This window comes from Artemia sp. Qi Xiang Cuo, chromosome 3, assembly GCF_049724085.1.
Source record: "Artemia sp. Qi Xiang Cuo chromosome 3, ASM4972408v1, whole genome shotgun sequence".
Classification (NCBI taxonomy): Eukaryota; Metazoa; Arthropoda; class Branchiopoda; order Anostraca; family Artemiidae; genus Artemia; species Artemia sp. Qi Xiang Cuo.
In genome coordinates, this window is record NC_142796.1 from 14,292,332 (window position 1) to 14,316,319 (window position 23,988).

At 34.8% G+C, this 23,988-nt stretch overlaps 1 protein-coding gene across 6 annotated transcripts in view; it reads right to left on the bottom strand.

Moving 5' to 3' along the window:
* The window catches only part of IntS11 (integrator complex subunit 11), a 191,858-nt gene that overhangs the window by 41,684 nt on the left and 126,186 nt on the right, over positions 1-23,988 (bottom strand). For all 6 annotated transcript variants that reach the window (XM_089086822.1, XM_089086818.1, XM_089086824.1 and 3 more), the window contains one exon: positions 1,709-1,835. In XM_089086822.1, the coding sequence (XP_088942948.1) occupies positions 1,710-1,835 (126 nt within the window). In that variant the 3' untranslated portion in view covers position 1,709. The remainder of the gene's footprint in view (positions 1-1,708; positions 1,836-23,988) is intronic.

The window sequence follows — 23,988 nt, forward strand, 5'->3', positions numbered from 1 at the left end:
GTAAGTTATACCCTGGGGCATATAAAGTTTTATTGAAAGCGTTGTCGTAGAAACTTCAAAAGGGTTCATTCAATTGGAAATTGAAAGGGCTAGTGCCTTTTTTAATAGTTGAAAGTGATTGGATGGCGACTAACCTCTCATGCCCACCATTTTCCCAAACACATCCAATCAAAATTTTGAGATATCCATTTTGTTCAACATAGTTGAACGTTTTGAAAATTAGTTCTTTTAGTATGATCACCCCCTCAGAGTACTCGGTGCAAGAGTTTTAAGTTATGCCCCGGGGGCATATAAGGCTTATATTGAAAGTTGTTGTATAAATCATAGGCAGCAGGATTGCACTGCCTAAGTAAAGAACGGGGACACTCGAGAACGAAACAAGAAACGGGACTAAGTAAAGAGGAGGACACTCCCCCAAAACCCTCAAGGCAGAGGTTTTAAGTTATGCCCAGGGGGCATATAGGAACGATGTTGGCACAATGTATTATTTATTATTTTTTTCATTTAGAGCACAAAAAAATTTTATTTTTTCAGTAAAGTGCAAATTTTCTTCTGGCTTTGGGAAGGCATAGGGGTTTTGCGCCCAACTTATGTTATTTCTGCTCGTTTTGAGTTTGATTCGGTTAATTATTGTAATTTCTGTTCTTTTTGGGTTTCATTTATTTATCGATGATGATTTGTGGTAGTTTCACGCTTGGTATGTTATTTTATTTTATTTTTGCTCATTTTTTGTTTAATGGAGTTCTTTACTTTTCTTTGAAAAACTTATTTTGTGGAAAAAGTTTTTTAAATTAATTCGAAAAAACGACGTAAGTTTGGGCATTGAATTGTAAGGTTGGCTTTAGTTCATTACTTAGCTTTTGAGTTCGCTCACTACTAACCCAGCTGAGTCAGCAGCCAGTGAAGATCCACTGCAGTCAGCCAGTGGTTCAGTCAGTTATTCAGTGGTTGCAGTCAGCCAGTGAAACAGTGCAGTCAGTCATTTTTCGTTTGTCGAGTGGGGTTTTACGTCGTCCGATGGAAAAGAAAAGTCTTGATGTGAATAGATAATTGGGTCGGTTCCATTTTGAATTACAGTTGAAGAGTGATTTTTTACAGTCGACAATTTTTTTTTAAATAACAAAAACATGAAGATTGATTGCCAGAAAAGCTTTGATGCTTCTGTTAAGATGATTTTTAAAGGTAATTATTGTTACCTTAATTTATTGTTACCCCAACAACTTTTTTGTAAAATTTTGCTTCCGCAGCCAGATTTTATGGTGTCCACTAGAGAATCAACCTTGATGTGGGCGAAAATTCGGTTCATTTCTGCTTTGGATCGGCGTTGAAAATTAATCTTTTCCGACCGGTAAAGTTTCATCTAAAATAAAATGACTGGACAATAAAAATCAAACTTACTATCACTATTCTACTTTAGATAGGAAATATGCTTTAACTTTCTTGGAAAATACAATAGAATTTCACTTTCAATCAGGCATTCACACTGGGATCCATATGGTAAAGTTGCTCGGTCATTTTTGCTTGACGAAATCTACCTCCTTCTGCCAGAAGTTAGGTTAACATTTGTAAACATTATTTATCGTAACGTAGTGTCTCGGAATAACGAAAAGGTTATGTAATTTTAATGTTGGAACGATTTTCAACCTTTAGTTTTTACGGTAATATTCGGTACTGAAAGACCCGTTAAAATCAGAAATGTCTAACTTACCTCATATGACCATTTTACAAGGATTTCGAATTTGCCACTTTGATCTTTTTGTCGTAAACTGACATCTACTGATTCTACGCAAAATGAATAATCCCTCCTTGTTATAACTTCCCAGTTCACTAAATCTCTGGAAAGAAATGCAAAATGTAAATAGAGCTCATAAAGATAATGCTCGTATCACATCTTAGCGTATTATATCTAAACGCTTTCATCTCTAAATATAATTTCTTATCTGAGATTTTCACACTACTGAGATACTTGTCAAAAACGCTTACACAGCCATTGTCAAAAGAAGAGTCAATTTGATCAAAAGCAGGATCACTCAAAATGGAGGATAGGGGCGGATCTAGGATTTTTTTAGGGGGGGGGGCAAAATAGGTTGGTTCGATAAACCTGCGTTAGGAGCAAGTTTAATTAACGCAAACTTGCGTTAATTAAGTAAACTACACTACTTTAGACTAAGTTACGGGGGGGGCACCCCTCACCCCTCCCCTGGATCCACCACTGATTGAGGAGGAGATAACTGTGAAAGGAGGAGTCAAGTCCTCCTAATGGATCAAAGGAGGATATAACTGTCAAAACGCTTACATAGCTATTGTCAAAAGGACGATCACTTTGATCCTCCTGTTCAAAAAAAATTTCTGTAAAATACCAAGGACATCAAAATGAAAACATTTTTGTCCACGGGCTTCATATCAGGTCTATTGTCCCAAATTATGTCCTGTAAACCGCAACTGTCACCGCAAGTAACCGCAATTTTCTACGATTCTTCTTTTGGTTGTTACAAAATTATGAATGTTAGAAGCCTTGCGAAAAGTTTCACCAGTGTTGCAAAGCTGAACCGGGAACAAAAAAAAATAAGCGAAAACTAATTGGGTAAATTTGATAACGCTTTTCGAAAAATTCAAAGATGTCGCAGAAATATACAATTATTCATTTAAGGAAGACATGTCATAGAAAAATAATTTTTTTCAAACAGTTCGTGGTGACGAACTGTAAGTAAGGAGCGACGCAGCTCAATAATAACAAAACTCTAAGAAACAGAGTCTTGATAACAATATGTACATCAAAAGAATCGAATTTTGATGTTCATTCAAAATATGGAAAATTCATAAAATTTTATGGTACCCACCAAGAGTTAGGAGCCTGAGAAAACTTGCCAAATTTTATAAAAAGGGGGAGAATATCCAAAAACATCAAGTGATCTTAATGAAAATCACTCCATCAGAATCGGCATATCAGAGAACAGTAGTAACCACATATGGAATTTGCTTGCAGGTATAGCAATTGCCATGCTATTTGCTTGCAGGTATAGGACCATGCAACTTGCTTGCGTATATAGCAATTTCAATGTTATTCTACAGGGCATTACACCTTTTCAAAGAGATTCAGAGCTCCCTCACATTCCGGGCCAACCAGATATGTTTCTAGGCAAACCAGACATGGTCTTATACTTTTGAGGACTTGTCTTTCACTTTGATGAAGGACAAGTTGTTCTGACGCAATTTACCAGATTTCTAATTCAAGGTATATACATGTCTTTGTGACATTTTTGCAAAAAGGGATAATGAGATTCGCAAATTGGACGTGTGAGGATAGTACGAATTGCTTGTGAAAAACCCCGGATGAATTAGTTGAAAATAAAGTTTTAACGGACAAGTTTTTCTGACACAATTTACAGACCAAATTTCAAGTTCATATATTTTTTGATAACTCGATAGGTGATTTGAATAAAAGGAATTCAAATATTTTGTCTATGAAATAGAAGCTAACTCAATTTGCGAAAAGGTATTCCATTTGCACAACTCTGATCTGATTGAATTGTCGCCGACAGTGAGATTTAATCATTGCTAAGCCTATTGTTATTGCGAAAGGGTTACCCAATTTACTTCTTAGTGTTAAATGACAGATCTCCAAATACGTTCATTTTGAAAAGCAGACAAAAAATTGGATTGTTATTGCGAGAGGGTTACCCAATTTACAGCTTAGTGTTAACTGACAGAGTTCCAAATACGAACATTTTGAAAAGCAGACAAAAAATTGGACATTATAATCAGAATTATTTGATTAATATTTAAAAAGGGGTAATGAGATATATGATCTGTATAATACACAAGTGATGTTTGATAAGTATTGTCAATTTAAAATAGGATCTAACGTTCCCTTCGTCCCCCCCCATTTCTGAGGGCAGGGAGGGGCGGGGTCAATTTTGGAGGCCCGAAGGAGTTGTTAACTCAGGTAATTTGTTATAAATTTGAAAAATGCCTAACGACGAATCGGAAATGTATTTTTTCTTTACATGGTGTTCGTTCAAAAAGCGAGGATTTCTGTTAAATAAATAATTTTTATACCTTTTAAAATAGCTTTACGGGGTTTGAGGGACTCTGTTGTTTTATTCTGTGTGATTTTTTCTTTACATGGTGTTCGTTCAAAAAGCGAAGATTTCTGTTAAATAAATAATTGTTATACCTTTTAAAATAGCTTTACGGGGTTTGAGGGACTCTGTTTTTTTATTCAGTGTGATTTTTTCTTTACATGGTATTCGTTCAAAAAGCGAGGATTTCTGTTAAATAAATAATTGTTATACCTTTAAAAATAGCTTTACGGGGGTTTGAGGGGCTCTGTTGTTTTATTCCGTGTGATTTTTTATTTACATGGTGTTCGTTCAAAAAGCGAGGATTTATGTTAAATAAATTATTCTTATATTTTTTTACGTTCAATTGAAAGCGAGGATTTCTGTTAAATAAATAATTGTCATACCTTTTAAAATAGCTTTACGGGGGTTTGAGGGGCTCTGTTGTTTTATTCCGTTTGATTTTTTCTTTACATGGTGTTCGTTCAAAAAACGAGGATTTCTGTTAAATAAATAATTGTTATACCTTTTAAAATAGCTTTACGGGGTTTGAGGGACTCTGTTGTTTTATTCCGTGTGATTTTTTTCTTTACATGGTGTTCGTTCAAAAAAGCGAGGATTTCTGTTAAATAAATAATTCTTATATTTTTTCCGTTCAATTGAAAGCGAGGATTTCTGTTAAATAAATAATTCTTATACATTTTAAAATAGATTTACGGGGTTTGAGGGGCTCTTTTGTTTTATTCCGTGTGATTTTTTTCTTTACTTGGTGTTCATTCAAAAAGCGAGGATTTCTGTTAAATAAATAATTCTTATACCTTTTAAAATAGCTTTACGGGGGTTTGAGAGACTCTTTGTAAATATTCATCGGGGTTTTATTTTTTCTGTTCAAATATTTTCAGTGTAAGCCAATATAATTACCACATTCTTTTATTCTAACTTAACTTTTAGGAATAGAGTTTCGGTTACTATTGAGCCTTACGTGCCTGAAATCATGAATTAAAATATTTAATTAGCTGTTTGGGTTTTCAGACATAGTTTTTTAGATGTTCATGGGTGTTAGGTTCCTGGAGGGTTTTATGACTCCTCCCTCCAATGAATTCAGATGGCTTTAGGACTCATCCCCCTAGCCATAACTCCATTCAACCTTGAGCGAAGATATAAAAGTTTGATGAAGTATTTTTCTACTCAACAACTACATTAATAACTTCGAAGATGATAGGACTGTATGACACAGAATTTATCAGTTAACGAGAGTTCAATGACTCCTCCCCGCAATGACTTCCAGGGGTTTTATGACTCCTCCCCACAATGAATTCAGATGGTTTTAGGACTCATCCCTCTAGCCATAACTCAATTCAACCTTGAGCGAAGGTATAAAAGTTTGATGAAGTATTTTTCTACTTAAAAACTACATTAATAAATTCCAAGATAATAGGACTGTATGACACAGAATTTATCAGTTTCAAAAAATCATCTTGTGGTGCTATATTTGAATGTGCATTTTTATTATTGTCTATGGAACTCGAAGAAATTGACTGTTATCATTGGATAGTGAACTATAACATGTTTGAGTATGATAAGAGCTTGTGGAGTACTACATTACGTCATATAAACAGACTGGAATTCTACGATAGAGTGATTACACCACTTAATAATGCTGGTCGAGAACTGAGAAATGTTCAAGACGAGGTCAGTGAAATTTGCAGCTTTTTCGGGGTTGAAGAGCTCTACGTAAAGGGCAATGTACCTACAGATAAAGTTTTAATTCAAAAGTGTGACCCTAGGATTCCACTTTTCAATATAGAAGAGTTTAAGTGTCCTAAATTTGAAGGGCGTTATCACCGTCCTGAAGACGAGGTTAGGTTCTTCGCACAGTGGATACCTAAGAACATACCTGATCGTGATAAATCCATAAGAAATATTAAAAACTATTCTATATCATGGGACCATCGTTTGTGGATGTTTAAGAGTGAACTCTAAGTACTATTTTTTATGTAAACATTTTTTGTTGTTTTTTTTCTCAAAAAAAACTGTTAATACGTTTAAGCAATAAATATCTTTAAGCTTAACCCGTCTTTATTCTTTAGAATATTTCTATTGTAAGCAAGTAAAAAACTCTTTCCTGAAGTCACCTCTTGGATACACAATGCAGAAACTTCATTTAAGAAACTATGAAAAAATTGTAAGTAAGTAAGTAACAAATTCTTTCTTGAAGTCACCTCTTGGATACAGAATACAGAAATTTCATTAAAGAAATTATGAAAAAATTGTAAGTAAGAAGCAAATTCTATCTTGAATTCACATGCTGGATAAACAAAGACATTTCGTTCATGAAATTATGACAAAATTCTAAGTAAGTAACAAACACTTTATTGTTTACATGACTTAGATACATGATGTAGAAATTTAATTCAAGAAATTATGAAAAAATTCTCAGTAAGTAACAATTTATTTCTTGAAGTCAACTCTTAGATACACAATGCGGAAATATCATTCAAGAAATTATAAAAGTATTTGTAAGTAAGTAACAAATTCTTTATTGATTTCACCTCTTGAATATACAGTACAGATACTTCATTCCATGAATTATGAAAAAATCGCAAGTAAGTAGCTTCTTTTCTCTTTATCACAAACAATTTTCACTTAGCTACATGATGTAGAAATTTCATTCAAGAAATTTTTTAAAACTTCTCAGTCAGTAACAATTTCTTTCTTGAAGTCAACTCTTGGATACACAATACGGAAATTTCATTCAAGAAATTATAAAAAATTGTAACTAAGTAGCAAATTCTTTCTTGAATTCACCTGTTGGATAAACAAAAAGACATTTCGTTCAAGAAATTATGACAAAATTCTAAGTAAATAACAAACTCTTTATTGTTTTCACGAGTTAGATATACGATGTAGAAATTAAATTCATGAAATTACGAAAAAATTCTCAGTAAGTAACAATTTCTTTCTTGAAGTCAACTCTTGGATACACAATACGGAAATTTCATTCAAGAAATTATGAAAATATTTGTAAGTAAGTAACAAACTCTTTATTGATTTCACCTCTTGGATATACAGTACAGATACTTCATTCAAGAAATTATGAAAAAATCGCCAATAAGTAACTTTTTTTTCTCTTTATCACAAACAATTTTCACTTACCTAAACGATGTAGAAATTTAATTCAATATACTTTGAAAATATTCTCAGTAACAAGTTCTTTCTTGAAATCTACTCTTGGATACACAATACAGAAATTTAATTCTAGAAATTATGGAAAAACTTTAACTAAATATTAAATTCTTTTTTGAATTCACATGTTGGATTAACAAAAAGACATTTCATTCAAGAAATTATGACCAAATTCTAAGTAAGTAACAAACTCTTTATTGTTTTCACGAGTTAGATATACGATGTAGAAATTAAATTCAAGAAATTATGAAAATATTTGTAAGTAAGTAACAAGCTCTTTATTGATTTCACCTCTTGAATATACAGTACAGATACTTCATTCAAGAAACGTGATTAAACACGTTTTAAAACTACAAACTATTTGCATGCCTTTCCTTGGCACCTTTACAAACGAGCGGGGATTCCCCACTGGTTCCTACATATTGCAAAAGTGAGCAGTACGAAAACTCCACGTTTTCAGCCAGACTGGTTTTTTAGACACCTCCCATTTTTAGGAACCAATCAGAGACAGCGGAGGTTGCTCAATATACAATAACTTGATTGGTGATTGGTTACACACCACGAAAGTGCATACATAGTGAGAGAGACATGCAAAGTCGACATAGCTTTATTTCATTTTTTAAGGTTAATTTAGACGAGGTTACGTGCGCACACGTAACCTCGTCTAAATTAACCTTAAAAAGAAATGAAATAAAGCTATGTCGACTTTGCATGTCTCTCTCACTATGTATGCACCGTCGTGGAGTGTAACCAATCACCAATCAAGTTATTGTATATTGAGCAACCTCCGCTGTCTCTGATTGGTCCCTAAAATGGGTGTTGTCTAAAAAACCAGTCTGGCTGAAAACGTGGAGTTTTCGTACTGCTCACTTTTTGCAATGTGTAGGAACCAGTGGGGAATCCCCGCTCGTTTGGAGAGGTGCCAAGGAAAGGCAAGCAAATAGTATATAGTTTCAAAACGTGTTTAATCACGTTTCTTGAATGAAGTATCTGTACTGTATATTCAAGAGGTGAAATCAATCAAGAGCTTGTTACTTACTTACAAATATTTTCATAATTTCTTGAATTGTGTATTGTGTATCCAAGAGTTGACTTCAAGAAAGAAATTGTTACTTACTGAAAATTTTTTCATAATTTCTTGAATTAAACTTCTACATCGTGTAGCTAAGTAAAAATTGTTTGTGAAAAAGAGAAAAAAAGTTACTTACTTGCGATTTTTTCATAATTTCTTGAATGAAGTATCTGTACTGTATATCCAAGAGGTGAAATCAATAAAGAGTTTGTTACTTACTTACAAATATTTTCATAATTTCTTGAATGAAATTTCCGTATTGTGTATCCAAGATTTGACTTCAAGAAAGAAATTGTTACTTACTGAGAATTTTGTCATAATTTCTTGAATTTAATTTCTGCATCGTATATCTAACTCGTGAAAACAATAAAGAGTTTGTTACTTACTTAGAATTTTGTCATAATTTCTTTAACGAAATGTCTTTTTGCTTATCCAACGGGTGAATTCAAGAAATAATTTTATACTTAGTTAAAATTTTTTCATAATTTCTTGAATTAAACTTCCGTATTGTGTATCCAAGAGTTGACTTCAAGAAAGAAATTGTTACTTACTGAGAATTTTTTAATAATTTCTTGAATTAAATTTCTACATCACGTAGCTAAGTGAAAATTGTTTGTGATAAAGAGAAAAAAAGTAACTTACTTGCAATTTTTTCATAATTTCTTGAATGAAGTATCTGTACTGTATATCCAAGAGGTGAAATCAAAAAAGAGCTTGTTAACTACTTAAAAATATTTTCATAATTTCTTGAATGAAATTTCCGTATTTTGTATCCAAGAGTTGACTTCAAGAAAGAAATTGTTACTTACTGAGAATTTTTTCATAATTTCTTGAATTAAATTTCTACATCGTGTATCTAAGTCATGTAAACAATAAAGAGTTTGTTACTTACTTAGAATTTTGTCATAATTTCTTGAACGAAACGTCTTTGTTTATCCAGCAGGCGAATTCAAGAAAGAATTTTCTACTTACTTACAATTTTATCAAAGTTTCTTTAATGACATTTCTGTATTGTGTATCCAAGAAGTGACTTCAAGAAGGAATTTGTTACTTACTTACTTACAATTTTTTCATAATTTGTTTAATGAAGTTTCTGCATTGTGTATCAAAGAGGTAACTTCAAGAAAGAATTTGTTACTTGCTTACAATAGAACTATTCTAAAGAATAAAGACGGGTTAAGCTTAAAGATATTTATTGCTTAAACGTATTAACAGATATTTTTTTTAGAAAAAAACAACAAATGTTTACATAAAAAATAGTACTTAGAGTTCACTCTTAAACATCCACAAACGATGGTCCTATGATATAGAATAGTTTTTAACATGTCTTATGGATTTATCACGATCAGGTATGTTCTTAGGTATCCACTGTGCGAAGAACCTAACCTCGTCTTCAGGACGGTGATAACCCCCTTCAAACTTAGGACACTTAAACTCTTCTAGATTGAAAAGTGGAATCCTAGGGTCACACTTTTGAATTAAAACTTTATCTGTAGGTACATTGCCCTTTACGTAGAGCGCTTCAACCCCGAAAAAGCTGCAAATTTCACTGACTTCCTCCTGAACATTTCTCAATTCCCGACCAACATTATTAAGTGGTGTAATCACTCTATCGTAGAATCCCAGTCTGTAATGTAGTACTCCAAAAACCTTTATCATACTCAAACATGTTAAAGTTCACTTTCCAATGACAACAGTCAATTTCTTCGAGTTCCATAGACAATAAAAAAAATGCACATTCAAATATAAAACCGCGAGATGATTTTTTCAAACTGTTAAATTCTGTGTCATACAGTCCTATCATCTTGGAAGTTATTAATGTAGTTGTTAAGCAGAATAATTCTTCATCAAACTTTTATATCTTCGCTCAAGGTTGAATGGAGTTATGGCTAGGGGGATGAGTCCTAAAACCATCTGAATTCATTGTGGGAAGGAGTCATAAAACCCCTCGAAGTCATTGCGGTGAGGAGTCACTGAACTCTCTGTAACTGATAAATTCTGTCATACATTCCTATCATATTGAAAGTTATTAATGTAGTTGTTAAGTAGAAAAATACTTCATCAAACTTTTATATCTTCGCTCAAGGTTGAATGGAGTTATGGCTAGGGGGATGAGTCCTAAAGCCATCTGAATTCATTGGAGGGAGGAGTCATAAAACCCTCCAGGAACCTAACACCCAGGAACATCTAAAAAACTATGTCTGAAAACCCAAACAGCTAATTAAATATTTTAATTCATGATTTCAGGCACGTAAGGCTCAATAGTAGCCGAAACTCTATTCCTACAAGTTAAGTTAGAATAAAAGAATGTGGTAATTATATTAGCTTACACTGAAAATAATTGAACAGAAAAAATAAAACCCCGATAAATATTTACACAGAGTCTCTCAAACCCCCGTAAAGCTATTTTAAAATGTGTAATAATTATTTATTTAAGATAAATCCTCGCTTTTTGAATGAACACTAAATAAAGAAAAAAATCACACGGAATAAAACAATAGAGCCCCTCAAACCCCGTAAAGCTATTTTAAAAGGTATGAGAATTATTTATTTAACACAAATCCTCGCTTTCAATTGAACGGAAAAATATAAGAATTATTTATTTAACAGAAATCCTCGCTTTTTTGAACGAACACCTTGTAAAGAAATCACACGGAATAAAACAACAGAGTCCCTCAAACCCCGTAAAGCTATTTTAAAAGGTATAACAATTATTTATTTAACAGAAATCCTCGCTTTTTGAAAGAGCACCATGTAAAGAAAAAATCACACGGAATAAAACAACAGAGCCCCTCAAACCCCCGTAAAGCTATTTTAAAAGGTATAACAATTATTTATTTAACAGAAATCCTCGCTTTCAATTGAACGGAAAAATGTAAGAATTATTTATTTAACAGAAATCCTCGCTTTTTGAACGAACAAAAAATCACACGGAATAAAACAACAGAGTCCCTCAAACCCCGTAAAGCTATTTTAAAAGGTATAACAATTATTTATTTAACAGAAATCCTCGCTTTTTAAACGAACACCAGTACAGAAAAAATCACACGGAATAAAACAAATAGTCCCTCAAACCCCGTAAAGCTATTTTAAAAGGTATAACAATTATTTATTTAACAGAAATCCTCGCTTTCAATTGAACAGAAAAAATATAAGAATTATTTATTTAACAGAAATCCTCGCTTTTTGAACGAACACCATGTAAAGAAAAAATACATTTCCGATTCGTCGTTAGGCATTTTTCAAATTTATAACAAATTACCTGAGTTAACAACTCCTTCGGGCCTCCAAAATTGACCCCTCCCCACCCGGCCCTCATAAATGGGGAGGTGGGACGAAGGGAAAGTTAGATCCTATTTTAAATTGACAATACTTATCGTTTGGCTAGTGCTTTTAACCTAGGTTGATGTGAGATAAAATGAATTGAAATAGCAAAGTGGGCGGAGTTTTGTTCTGTGAATGCGAACAAGTTCTTTTTATGTAAGGAGTCTGCTAATTGATGATTACGCATAAACAGAAGTCAATTTATTAGCTGAGGGTTCCAATGCGAAGATTTCAGGATTTCCTGTTTGGCAATTTATGTGTTAGCCATGCATTAACGGCTTAGCGAACTGCACGACGCTACTTACGTGGATAAATAAGAAGTACTTTTTCCGGTAAGAATATTCTAATTTTTTATTTACTGGTTTGTGATGACGAGGAATAAGCGTAAACGTAAATCAGAGGACCAATTTGGATCGGTTTCGCATGACGAATCTGGGCATTCATCTTCAACGCAAAAGTCAATAAATCGTGCTTCGATCCAGTCATTAGCGGACGATTTCTCGAAAATTCTTGAAATTGTAACGGAGTCTCAAAGTACATTAAAATCAATTGACACGAGATTGGCTAATCTAGAAAATCGAGTAATTTCTGTGGAAAATGCTCAAGCTATCTTACAATCCAATGTTGCTCAAGTTGGTAAAAATTGCGATGCAGTAAATGAATAAGTAATTTCACTAAAAACGCAAATGAATATTGTATCTACTGAAGCAAAATATTACCGTGAAATGGCATCTTCGTTGTCGGCAAGATTAATGTCAGTGGAACATTTATCTAAAGAAAATAACATTATTGTGTGGAATACGGTTTGTGATGATGTAGCCACTGCTAAAAGTTTATTTCAAGAAATATGTACCACTGGTTTAGAATTAACAAAGGTTCCAGAATTTACAATTGTGACGAATAAAAAAGAGCAAAAGTTTTTCAAAGTGAATGTTCAATCACGCGAGGCGAAGTTAATGATTTTACGTAATGGGAAAAAACTTAAGAATAAGACTTTCGGTTCAAATACAGCTATGAATAATGTTTACGTCAGCGATGATGCTCCATTGTGTGTTCGTGAAGCGCGGAAGAGACTTTACGAGACTAAATCTAAATTGAGAAGAAAGAGTATTCCAGCTTGGGTGTCTAATACTGTTCCTCCCTTCATTCAGATTGAGAGAGAAGGTGTTGGAAAAGTGAAATATATGTATAATGAGCCAATACCAGAGCTACTTGATTGTTGATTCTAGCATTTCATTTTGTTTTGTTTTGATGTTTAGAGTCATTTTTTGCTATTATAAGATGAATTTTGTATTCATGGTTAGCGGCACTAGCACAAGTGTGTGCCTGATGAAGAAAACCAATTATATTTTTCCTCGATTGCAATATCCTGTATTTTTTAATTTGAGTGAGATTTGTCCCCTTTAATTGTCCATGAGTTTTTTTTGTTTATGGTGTGTGGGCAGTGGGTGCAGCGGTAGGGATTTTATTTTGTACGAGACGGTGGAGCGTGTTCTACTGTCTTGTATGGACGGTTCCATGTTGTTTTACTTATTGTTTATGATGATATTGCAGGGTGGTTTTCGTCGCTATTTATGTTATGTTGTATCTTTTTATTTTGTATTTTATTTATGATAAATTTTATTTTTAATTTATTTTCTCTTTTTTTTAGTTTTTTTTCTTTTGTTATTGATTGCGGCCCTCCTGGATACTGGAGATCACTTGTGGTTGTTGTAAGTAGAGTTAATTTTTCTATGAGTTTTCTCGTTTGCCTCCTAAGCTTGTGTCTTGAAAAAATGAGTTGGATTATGACAATAATAGATTGAAAAAACTTGAGAGAAATTCGTTGAGTTGGGATGTTCTGGGGAATGTGGTCTTAAATCCGGATTATGATGAGGGAACGATGGAGGATTTTCCAGTGGTTAAATATAAATTTCCAGTTGATATTGGAAATAAATCTACTATGGGTCAGCAAAGTTTGAGCATATTCCATTTGAATTGTCAAGGTCTTTCTAGTTCATTTAATTTATTAACCGAACTATGGAAGTTTTCTGAGTTGGATGTGCTTGTATTGAATGAAACGTGGCTTCGTAATCATACAATTAGTCTACTTGAAATTGATAGTTATGACTGTGTGACGCAAAATAGGGAATCACGATTACATGGTGGATTGGCTTTATATTGCAGGAAGAATATTTCAATGAAAATACGGAATGATCTACGTGTGAATAAAGAGATGGTTTTTGAAACAATGGTGGTTGAACTTTGTAAGTCAGGAAAATTTTTCTTGGTGGTAGCTGTTCATTAAACTCCATCTAGAAATGTACAGGAATTCAATGATTCGCTGGAGTGGCAAACGGATACGTTGTCAGGTTCAAATCACTCATGCTTTGTTTATGGAGACTTTGATCTTGTTCTATTTTAAGTAAATGTAAACCTGAGAATTCGTGAGTTTTTATATGTTATGTTGGGTTGCGGTTTAAGACCGACAGTTAATATATGTAGTCGAGTAACTTTGCGCTCAGAATCACTTTTGGATAATATATTTGTTAATGTGAAGCATGATTTTGCTGATGTTATTTTGAATGATGTTTCTGATCATTTTGGTGTTCTTGTTGTTATTAGAGAGTTTGGTTTTCCTATAGCTATGAATATACCATCACAAATTTATGTATTAAAAATGCACGCCGAGGCTGTTAACATATTGAGAAGAAAAATAAAGAATACTCAATTTGACTTTTTAGAAAGTACTGATCTGCAAGTGAATGAAAAGTTTTCATTGTGGTATTCAGAAATAACTAAATTACTAAGAGAAAGTTGTACAGTTATTAAAAAGCCGGCGTTTCATGTTACCCCTAGAAAACCCTGGGTTACTAGAGGACTGATTAAGGCCATATCAAATCGAAGACTGCTATATAAATATTCTGTAGTGTCTCCTGAGGCGAAAGTGAGATACAAGAAATATAATTGTGAACTCAATAACCTATTACGAGAAGTGAGAATTGATTATTATCGAAATGAGTTTAAAAAAAGTGCAGGTAATCCCAGGCGAACGTGGAGAGTAATTCACTCTGTTCTCAGCCCTTCCAAAAGTTCAATTTTACCTGAAAATTTCAACACTGATGCTTCGATTGTAGATAATATGTGTGACCATTTTTCTATTGTTGGTAAACGGATAGCGAACTCCACGAGAAAATTTTCTGAGGATGGAACATACCACCAGTTTTTACCTGAGGAAAGTGATGTATCTGCATATCTGAAACCAGTAACTGCTAGTGAATTACGTACCACATTGTGGAACATGAGGAATAATGCTTCGGGTGCTGACTTCCTTTCATTGCGTGTACTTAAGTATGTTTTCTCGGAAATATGCGACCAGGTTTGTGTTCTATTTAATATGTGCCTAAAAATTGGTGTTTTTCCCGATTTTATGAAAATTGCTCCGCTTTTTAGAGTGGTTCCGCTTTTAAAGGGCGGGGAAAAAAATGTGCCGAATGATTCTAGGCCTATTTCATTGCTGCCAGTTTTATCGAGAGTTTTTGAAAAATTGATTAGTGGCAGGATGGTTGATTTTCTTGAGAATAAAAAGTATTTTAGTAAAACTCAGTTTGGATTCCGAAAAGCAATGTCGACAGATCAAGCTCTTCTTTTTCTCACGACTTTTTTGAACGATGCTCTGGATCAAGGGTGGAAAGTTGCATCTGTTTTTTTGGACATTGTGAAAGCCTTCGATGCAGTGGACCATGGAATTTTTCTGGTGAAGCTGAGGAATTGTGGTTTTCGAGGTATGTTTTATCGTCTATTGGAATCTTTTCTCCAGGATAGAAAGCAGTTTGTCAGTGCTGGTGAAATTAAATCACAAGTTAAAAGTGTTGAATTCGGTGTCCCTCAAGGGTCTGTTTTGGGGCCACTACTGTTTCTTATATATATTGGTGACCTGCGAAATGCTATCAATGGACTGTCTTTTGATTTAAAATGTCGTGATACTGGAGCATCAAAATCTATTTTGCCTTATTTCGCTGATGACACGCATCTAACTGTTGCTGCAAAAACCGGGGAAATGCTTATACAGAATCTTCAGACTGACATGTTAAACATTGAGAAATGGATGAGGGTTAACAGACTTCAGCTAAACCATGCGAAATCCCATATTGTAATGTATGGGAGAAGTAGCAATTACTACCCTTGGATTGACAAAATACAGTTAGATGAAAATATTCTGCCTCGGGAAGTTTCGACAAAGTATCTAGGGGTGATTGTTGATGAGTGCCTTAACTTCAAAGAGAACATTTCATGTGTTAGTGGCAAAGTCGCCAGAAATGTTGGGATGATGAGGAAACTGAAGTACTTTTTTCCGAAAGACATTATGAGATTGCTTTATTTTTCTTTTGTTCACCCATACCTTCTATATGGTTGTCTTGTGTGGTCAAGTACGTTTTTAATGCACCTTCGTCCCCTTAGAAGTTTACAAAATAATACCCTACGTGTTTTAACTGGAGATAATCATAATATGTCTGTTAGACATAGATATAATCAAGTAAATATATTACAGATGGCTGGATTATTTCGTTTTTATAATGCTCTTTTTATGTTTAAATATACGCACGCGTTATTACCTGAGTGTTTTAGGGAAATGTTTACAAGTGGTGTTAATTTTCATAATTACTCGACTAGAACATCAACACTAGTTCGGCGACCTCAGGTTATTACAAAGCGATCTGTTTTTTCCATAAGACATGTTGGCCCTCGGGTATGGGAACTATTAACGCAGGTAACTTCAACAATTGATGAGCTAAATGAATTTCGCAGTAAATTAAAAGGACAGTGTTTGTCTACACATGAGTTTTAATCCTTGCTGGGCGAATTTTCTCTCAAGTGATTGTGACACTTTTTTTGGGAGGGCGACGAGGAGGTAGAATAGAATGAATGATTTTTAGTTTTGTGTCTTCGGTATCCAATTAGGTCGTGAAATTATTAGAAATTAATTTATTTTATTTCGTTTATTTTTATTTATTTATTTTCTTCTTATTATTTTTTGTCCTTTTTTTTTGGGGGGGGGGGGGTCTAAGGCTGGCTGGTAATAATTGTGTATGTAGGGTTTTGTAAAAGGTGATGTGTACCCATACAAGTTTAATAAACTTCGGGTTTTGTTGTTAATGCGTTGTATTTTTTTTAATAAAACCTTTTTCTCTCTAAAAAAAAAACATCACTTGTGTATTATACAGATCATATATCTCTTTACCACTTTTTAAATGTTAATCAAATAATTCTGATTATAATGTCAAATTTTTTGTCTGCTTTTCAAAATGTTTGTATTTGGAACTCTGTCAGTTAACACTAAGCTGTAAATTGTGAAACCCTCTCGCAATAACAATCCAATTTTTTGTCTGCTTTTCAAAATGATCGTATTTGGAAATTTGTCATTTAAAACTAAGAAGTAAATTGTGTAACCCTTTCGCAATAACAATAGGCTTAGCAATGATTAAATCTCACTGTCGGCGACAATTCAATCAGATCAGAGTTGTGCAAATGGAATACCTTTTCGCAAATTGAGTTAGCTTCTATTTCATAGACAAAATATTTGAATTCCTTTTATTCAAATCACCTATCGAGTTATCAAAAAATATATGAACTTGAAATTTGGTCTGTAAATTGTGTCAGAAAAACTTGTCCGTTAAAACTTTATTTTCAACTAATTCATCCGGGGTTTTTCACAAGCAATTCGTACTATCCTCGCTCGTCCAATTTGCGAATCTCATTATCCCTTTTTGCAAAAATGTCACAAAGACATGTATATAGGCTACCTTGAATTAGAAATGTTGTAAATTATGTCAGAAAAACTTGTCCTTCATCAAAGTGAAAGACAAGTCTTCAAAGTATAAGACCATGTCCGGTTGGCCTAGAAACCTATCTGGTTGGACCGGAATGTGAAGGAGCCCTGAATCTCTTTGAAATAGCGCAAAGCCCTATAGAATAGCATTGAAATTGCTATATACGCAAGCAAGTAGCATGGTCCTATACCTGCAAGCAAATAGCATGGCAATTGCTATACCTGCAAGCAAATTCCATATGTGGTTACTACTGAGAACCCTACTGTAGAGGTTTCAAGCTCCTATGTACAAAAATATGGATTTTGTATTTTTTGCTAGAAGAACGATCACGGATGCGTGTTTTTTTTCCACGGGTGATGATACCGAACCAGTGATCCTAGGAGATCGGGAGAGGGCTCGTTTGATCGAAAATCAGAAGTTCTAGCGCCCTTTTTAAGTGACCAAAAATATTGGAGGGCAGCTAGCTCCCTTCCACGCTTATTTTTCCCCAATGTCACCCGATCAAAATTTTGAGATAGCCAGTTTGTTCAGCATACTCGAACTATATAATAACTATATCTTTGAGAATGTCTTAGCCCTCCAATATTAGCCCCACATTCCCCGGATCAAGGGCCGCAAGCTACGAACTTTGCCCATTGTTAACACACAGTATTGGTTATTGGGAAGTATACAGACGTTTTCAGGGGAGATGTTTCTGGTGGGGAGTCGGGGGAGATTACACGGAAGGATCTTTCCATGAAGGAATTTTCATAGGGGAGGAGAATTTTCCATGGAGGGGGAGCCGGATTTCCCACCATTATTTAAAAAACGACAATAAATTAAATAAAAAAAGTTTTTTCAACTGAAAGTAAGAAGCAACATTAAAACTTAAAACAAACAGAAATTATTACGTATATGAGGGGGTCATTCCCTCGTCAATAGCTCACTCTTTACGCTAAAGTCTTTTTCGTACTTTTAAAAGAGCTACTTATTCTAATTAAACGGCCTTTGTGGTTCAGAAATCATTCTTAATAAGAATTGGAATAAAATTAGAACTTTAGAGTAAATAGCGAGGTAAGGACGAGGGGGCGACCCCCTCATATACGTGATAATTTGTGTTCGTTTTCAGTTTTAATGCTGCTCCTTACTTTCACTTGAAAAAATTTTCTTCTTTTTTTTACAATCAAAGGAGAGTTCCATCACACATCATTTCCTGTTTATGCTACACAGACTAATCTAATTGGTTATCATATATCAAGAGGTGGAGCCAAACAGGGTAATTAATACAATTGGGTGATGTTTCAGGAAATGGTTATATAATTTTTGAATGCGTCAAGTCTGGGAGTTTTTTTTTGGTATATAAAGCAAAAAAAATTAATGTAATATTTGTACTTTACATCATAAAAATTAAGTAAAAAAAGTGATACTTTTGGAATCAGAAGAAAACGATGATTGAATGAAGTTGAAACACTAAAGGGATAACAAAAGAGGGGGACAAATAATAGGATAACTGATCTTTCAAAAAATAAGCTCTTGTAAGTAAGTCAGTTAACTAATAATCACTGGTTCTTAAATCAAATTTTTATTCTATGTGTTTAATATTGAAGAATTTTAGTAATAAAAGTCAGTCTTGATTTAGTATCCAGAGTGAAAACACCTTTTTGGATCTATTGAGTTTTAAAGCTTGCTTTGAACTTGCATTAATTCAGAGCTTTGAACTTGAATTAATTCAGTGACTGTTATTTCACAACATTTTGCTATGAGTTAAAGTCACATAGATTCAGGATATGCATTTAGAATTTGGATAATTTTTACATTCAACACTCAATTGTGAATGGTGGCTGGCGTTTACCCCCCTCCCTCCGTGGTAAATACCCCCGAAGAAATACCTATTTTCATTTCAAACGTGCTGTGACGTAACAATCGAGTGAATACCTGTTTGGTGAATACCTTAGCTGGCTGCCGCTGGACTTTTTAAACATTTATTTGGAATATTTTGTCTGGATCATTAGGCCCTGTGCGTTGGAATCCACTCGGATGCTCTCGTGAGGCTCAGCCCTCACTTAAAAATAAGTCTTTTGCTCTTTTTATCTTGCTACTGAAAATCATGGCTTTCAAACAGTTGGATCTTGCTCTTGCGAAGGTCAAGGATTATCCCCACTGGCCAGTAAGAATAATCAAAGCTGGTAAAGACACACGATGCAAGTCAGTTTATACGGCATTTTCCTATGGAGCGCATGACAATTTTCGCCTCGTGGATGCAAATCTCCAAGTTTATGATCCTACCAGAGATAATTTGTCTGCTCCTGCTACAAAAAAGCTTTTACTACTAAAAAGCTTGCTACTGCGCCTGATATTTACAAGAGACTGTCAAAAATATACCTTGCGCTGAGAGGTAATGGTAAAAGCAAAGCAAATACCCTAGCATTAGCATTATCCAGCAGTATTAGCCCGATACAACAGCAACTTGTAGCTACCCAAGCTGAACTGGATAAAACCAAAAATGACCTGATGGACAGTATAACTCAAAAAGTTTCGGAAAAACTGGATAGCTCAAACTCTCTTAAGGAATCACGCTTGAATTTAACCCCAAGTTTCAGCTAATCGAAAAGTCGCTACAGGGATTGAGTAACGAACTTGAAAATTTAGAGAACAGACTGGAATAGGTTATGAACAAGAATCACTACTAGACAGTCTGGTTTCTCACGGTGTTAGGCAGCAAACTGGAGTTGACACTCGTTCTGCTGTGTTGCTAACTATTAATCAGAAGATGTCTTTGCCTGAAATTAGTACAACTGAGGTCGTGAACGTGTATAGACTTAGACTGAATAATGCTGCTACAACTGATTCAACTCAGGCGGTTCCATCTGCTCCAAGGGTCGCTCCGATAACTGTGAAGTTTTCGATCAAAGGCGTTGCTTGTAAAGTGTTTAAGGCCAAAGCCAAGTTAGCCTCTAGTGGTAGTTTCGTTGCGGCGTCTCTGACCAAACAGAGACGAGATATTCTGAATGCGGCGAAAGACAAATTCGGTCAGCGGAATACTTGGTCTGATCGGGGTCAAATATTGGCGAAGCCTAGAGACGGGACTCCAATAAAAAAGATAAGGTCTCTCGCTGACTGTATCTAGTTTGCTTTTTTGTTTGTTTTTTTTTCTTCAGGATGATTGTATCCAAAAGTTACTTCCCCATGGATTGTTTGTTTATTTTCCCTTTTCTAGTTTTTTGTTTCTCTACAAAATGAGTCGCAAATTTTCGGTTTATTTTTTCTTCTCTGTTTTCTGAATCTTTTTTGTATTATTTTTCTAAAAAATGTTGTTCCTATTTATTTTTGGGTGCATTTTTCGGTATTTTTTCTCTTTTTATTACTTCGGTTGTGTCGTTTTTTGTTGGTTCTGTCTGAATTACGGCAGTTTAGCAGTTTAGCTAGCAGAAAGCAGTTTAGCAGGAAGATTATTTATCAAGAGGAGTTGCTCGTCATGATGATTGCCCAATAAGAGATTTGAAGCCTGTGAGAAGTAGTACGTTTATCCGGTCGCCGCAAAGTTTTCTGGCACAAGAAAGTGACTCGTACCTTCGACTAGGTTCGTGAAATGTACATATTACGATGAGTTATCAGGATATTCTCCAGCTACTAGACGATTTTTCGTCGAAGTTTGATATAATTGGAGTTTGCGAATAATTTCTAAGTGCAGACCATTCTCTTTTGCTTTATTCGTTTCCATGTGAAGGACCGAGCTTCGATGAGCCGTGGTGGGATTGCATTTTTGGTAAAAGAGGGAATTGGGTATGGAGAACGGGATATAGGTAAGGCAGCAATTTTTTCAACAAAGGTTGAATTAAATGGTAAAAATAATATTAGTATTGTGTATAGGCTGCCCAGTGCTCACTTGTATGATTTTATCGAAGGATTTAATGAGCTGTTTGCCATACTGTGATGGGCGATTTCAATTTTAACCTTCTTGATTTGTCTGGAATGAACGGTGATTTTTAAATTTTATGATTTCGAGTGATTAATATCCCCTGGTGTCTGTGCCAACCAGAATAACTTCACAAAGTGAATCATTAATCGACAATATTTAGTCCGATCGAATGATCTTCACAAGAGCTTTGCTGATGTGAGAGTTTTACCAGGACCTGACCATCTTCCGCTCATAGCTACAATTAATCAACCTGTGAAAAAAAATGCGAAATAAGAAGGTCGTAACTAGATCGATGAAAAAAGAAATCTCCAAAAATTTGCAGAAGAGATTAGTATTGTTGAATGGAGCCCAGTTCTTGAAGAAAAAGAATGCCCTTCTAGAGCATTAGATAGCCTCATGTCAACCATTTTACCTATTTATGAAATGACAAACCCTTTAAAGGCTTTAAAGTCGAAAAAACTTATTCCACAAAAGCCATGGATATCGATGAAAATAATTGATGAAATAGAACTGAGAAATAGGCTATATGAGAAACATTAGGATGTTCGGAGCAATGAATCATTTTACCTATTTAAAACACAGAGGAATTTAGTGAATAAGCCCCGACGAAAAGTAATCTCTGAATTTTATAGCCGCAAATTTAAGGATAGTAAAGGAAACATGAAAGATACATGGAGGTAATCAATGATCTTGTTAGTTGTAAGGGATACAAGTAGTGAAGAAGTATGTTTAAGTGGATGCGACAGTGATGATAAAAGTGCAATAGTAAATAGATTTGGTGAATTTTTCTCTAACATTGGACCTGAAGTGCAAACTAGTGTTTATAATAAGTACCTAGAAATACAGTACAATAATATTCGTGATGAACGAGGTGAACCTTTGGAAATGAGTTTTAGTTTGTGTACCAGTGAAGAAGTGAGTAAGATTGTATAGTCACTGAAGTCCAATTCAGCTGGAGCTGATGGTTTGTCCCTTCGAGGGCTAAAAGCGATTTTAGGTTACATGCTACCCTGTCTGGTTTTTATTATATATCTTTCTCAAGAAAAGGATAAGTTCCCTGAACAGCTTAAAGTTGCAAAGGTCATACCCCTCCATAAAGGTGGCTGCAAAAGTGATATTGAAAACTGGAGACCGATATTGCTGTTACCTCTTTTTTCAAAAATATTAGAAAAAGTCGTCCACAAACGCCTCTACAATTTTCTCCAGGTGAATAGTTTACTCAGAGAGATTCAATTTGGATTCCGTAAGAGACACTCCACAACGCATGCCTTGCAGCATTTGGTGGAGTGCGTTAGCGGTGCGTTGAATAAAGGCTATTTGCATATGCCGATTTTCATTGATATTAGAAAGGCATTCAATACCATAGTTTTCAAGATCTTGCTTGACAGACCGAAGTGTATGGAGATGTAGTGCTAAAGGATGTGGCCTCGTCTACTTATCCATTAAAATGTGGAGTACCGCAAGGTTCGGCTTTAGGTCCCCTGCTTTACCTTGTGTACGTCGACGCGGTGCGCTTTTATCTTCAAGACGTCTGTGTTACTACGTTTGCTGATGATACAGCTTTGACAGTGTGTGCAAAATCAATTGAAGAGCTGGTGTTGAAAGCTAATGATGTGCTAAGAAGACTGGAGATTTTTATGAAACTTAGTTTACTGTGTGTCAACGTGAATAAAACTTTCCTAATGACTTTCTGCAGAGTAGGCACACCTGTTGATGCTAGCGGTCTAGTTATGCTGTCTGGGAAGCCGGTGCAGCAAGTTAACAGTGTACGTTACCTGGGATTTTTCATAGACTCAAACCTTACATGGAAGCATCATAGTGATGTTATTTCTGCCAAAATTGCAAGAGGAATTGGGATACTCCGTAGACGTCAGCATTTTATGCCAAAGCGGATTCTACTGATGATTTACCACTCTATTGTCTATCCCTACATATCATATGGTTGTCTGATCTGGAGCAGCCACTTTTACAGCAACTTCAAAATAGTTCAAATTTTTCAAATCAAAGCAGAGGATTATAGGCAACTATATGAAAGATATGAACGATACAAGGGCTTGCTTCAGGGCTGTAAATTTGCTAAAGTTGGGTCAACTACGTGACTATCAAGCAGCAGTTTTTGTCTTCCAGTGCGTGCATAATCTAGTCCCAAGTATTTTTCACGATATTTACCGTGCTAACTGTGATATTCATGCATATGATACGGGGAACAGTGAAAATTTAGTGGTCGAACTTATAAATAGCGCAAGATCAGGATTCCGACTGCAGTTTCTTGGAACTGCCGTCTGGAATTCTTTACCAGTGAGCATTAGGGCGGCTGAACATCTTTAGGATTTTAAGAGAAAAGTAAAATAATATTTATTAAAAAATGTTTAACAAATGTGCGAATTTAATTTAATTTATTATTATTAATATTGTTTTTTATTTTTTAATGGGGAAGGGGTGGTTGGGAGGTTTGGGTGGTTGAGGTGGCAGGGAGTAACGGGTGGATCGGAGTGGTAGGGAGGAATGGGTGGATGGGGTGGTAGGGTGAATGGAGATGGTAGGGAGGAACGGGTGGATGGGAAGTCCTGGAGTAGGGAGGTAGAGGTTAATTTGGAATTGATAATGTGGAGGAGTTTGGTTTGCTTCCCCCCCCAT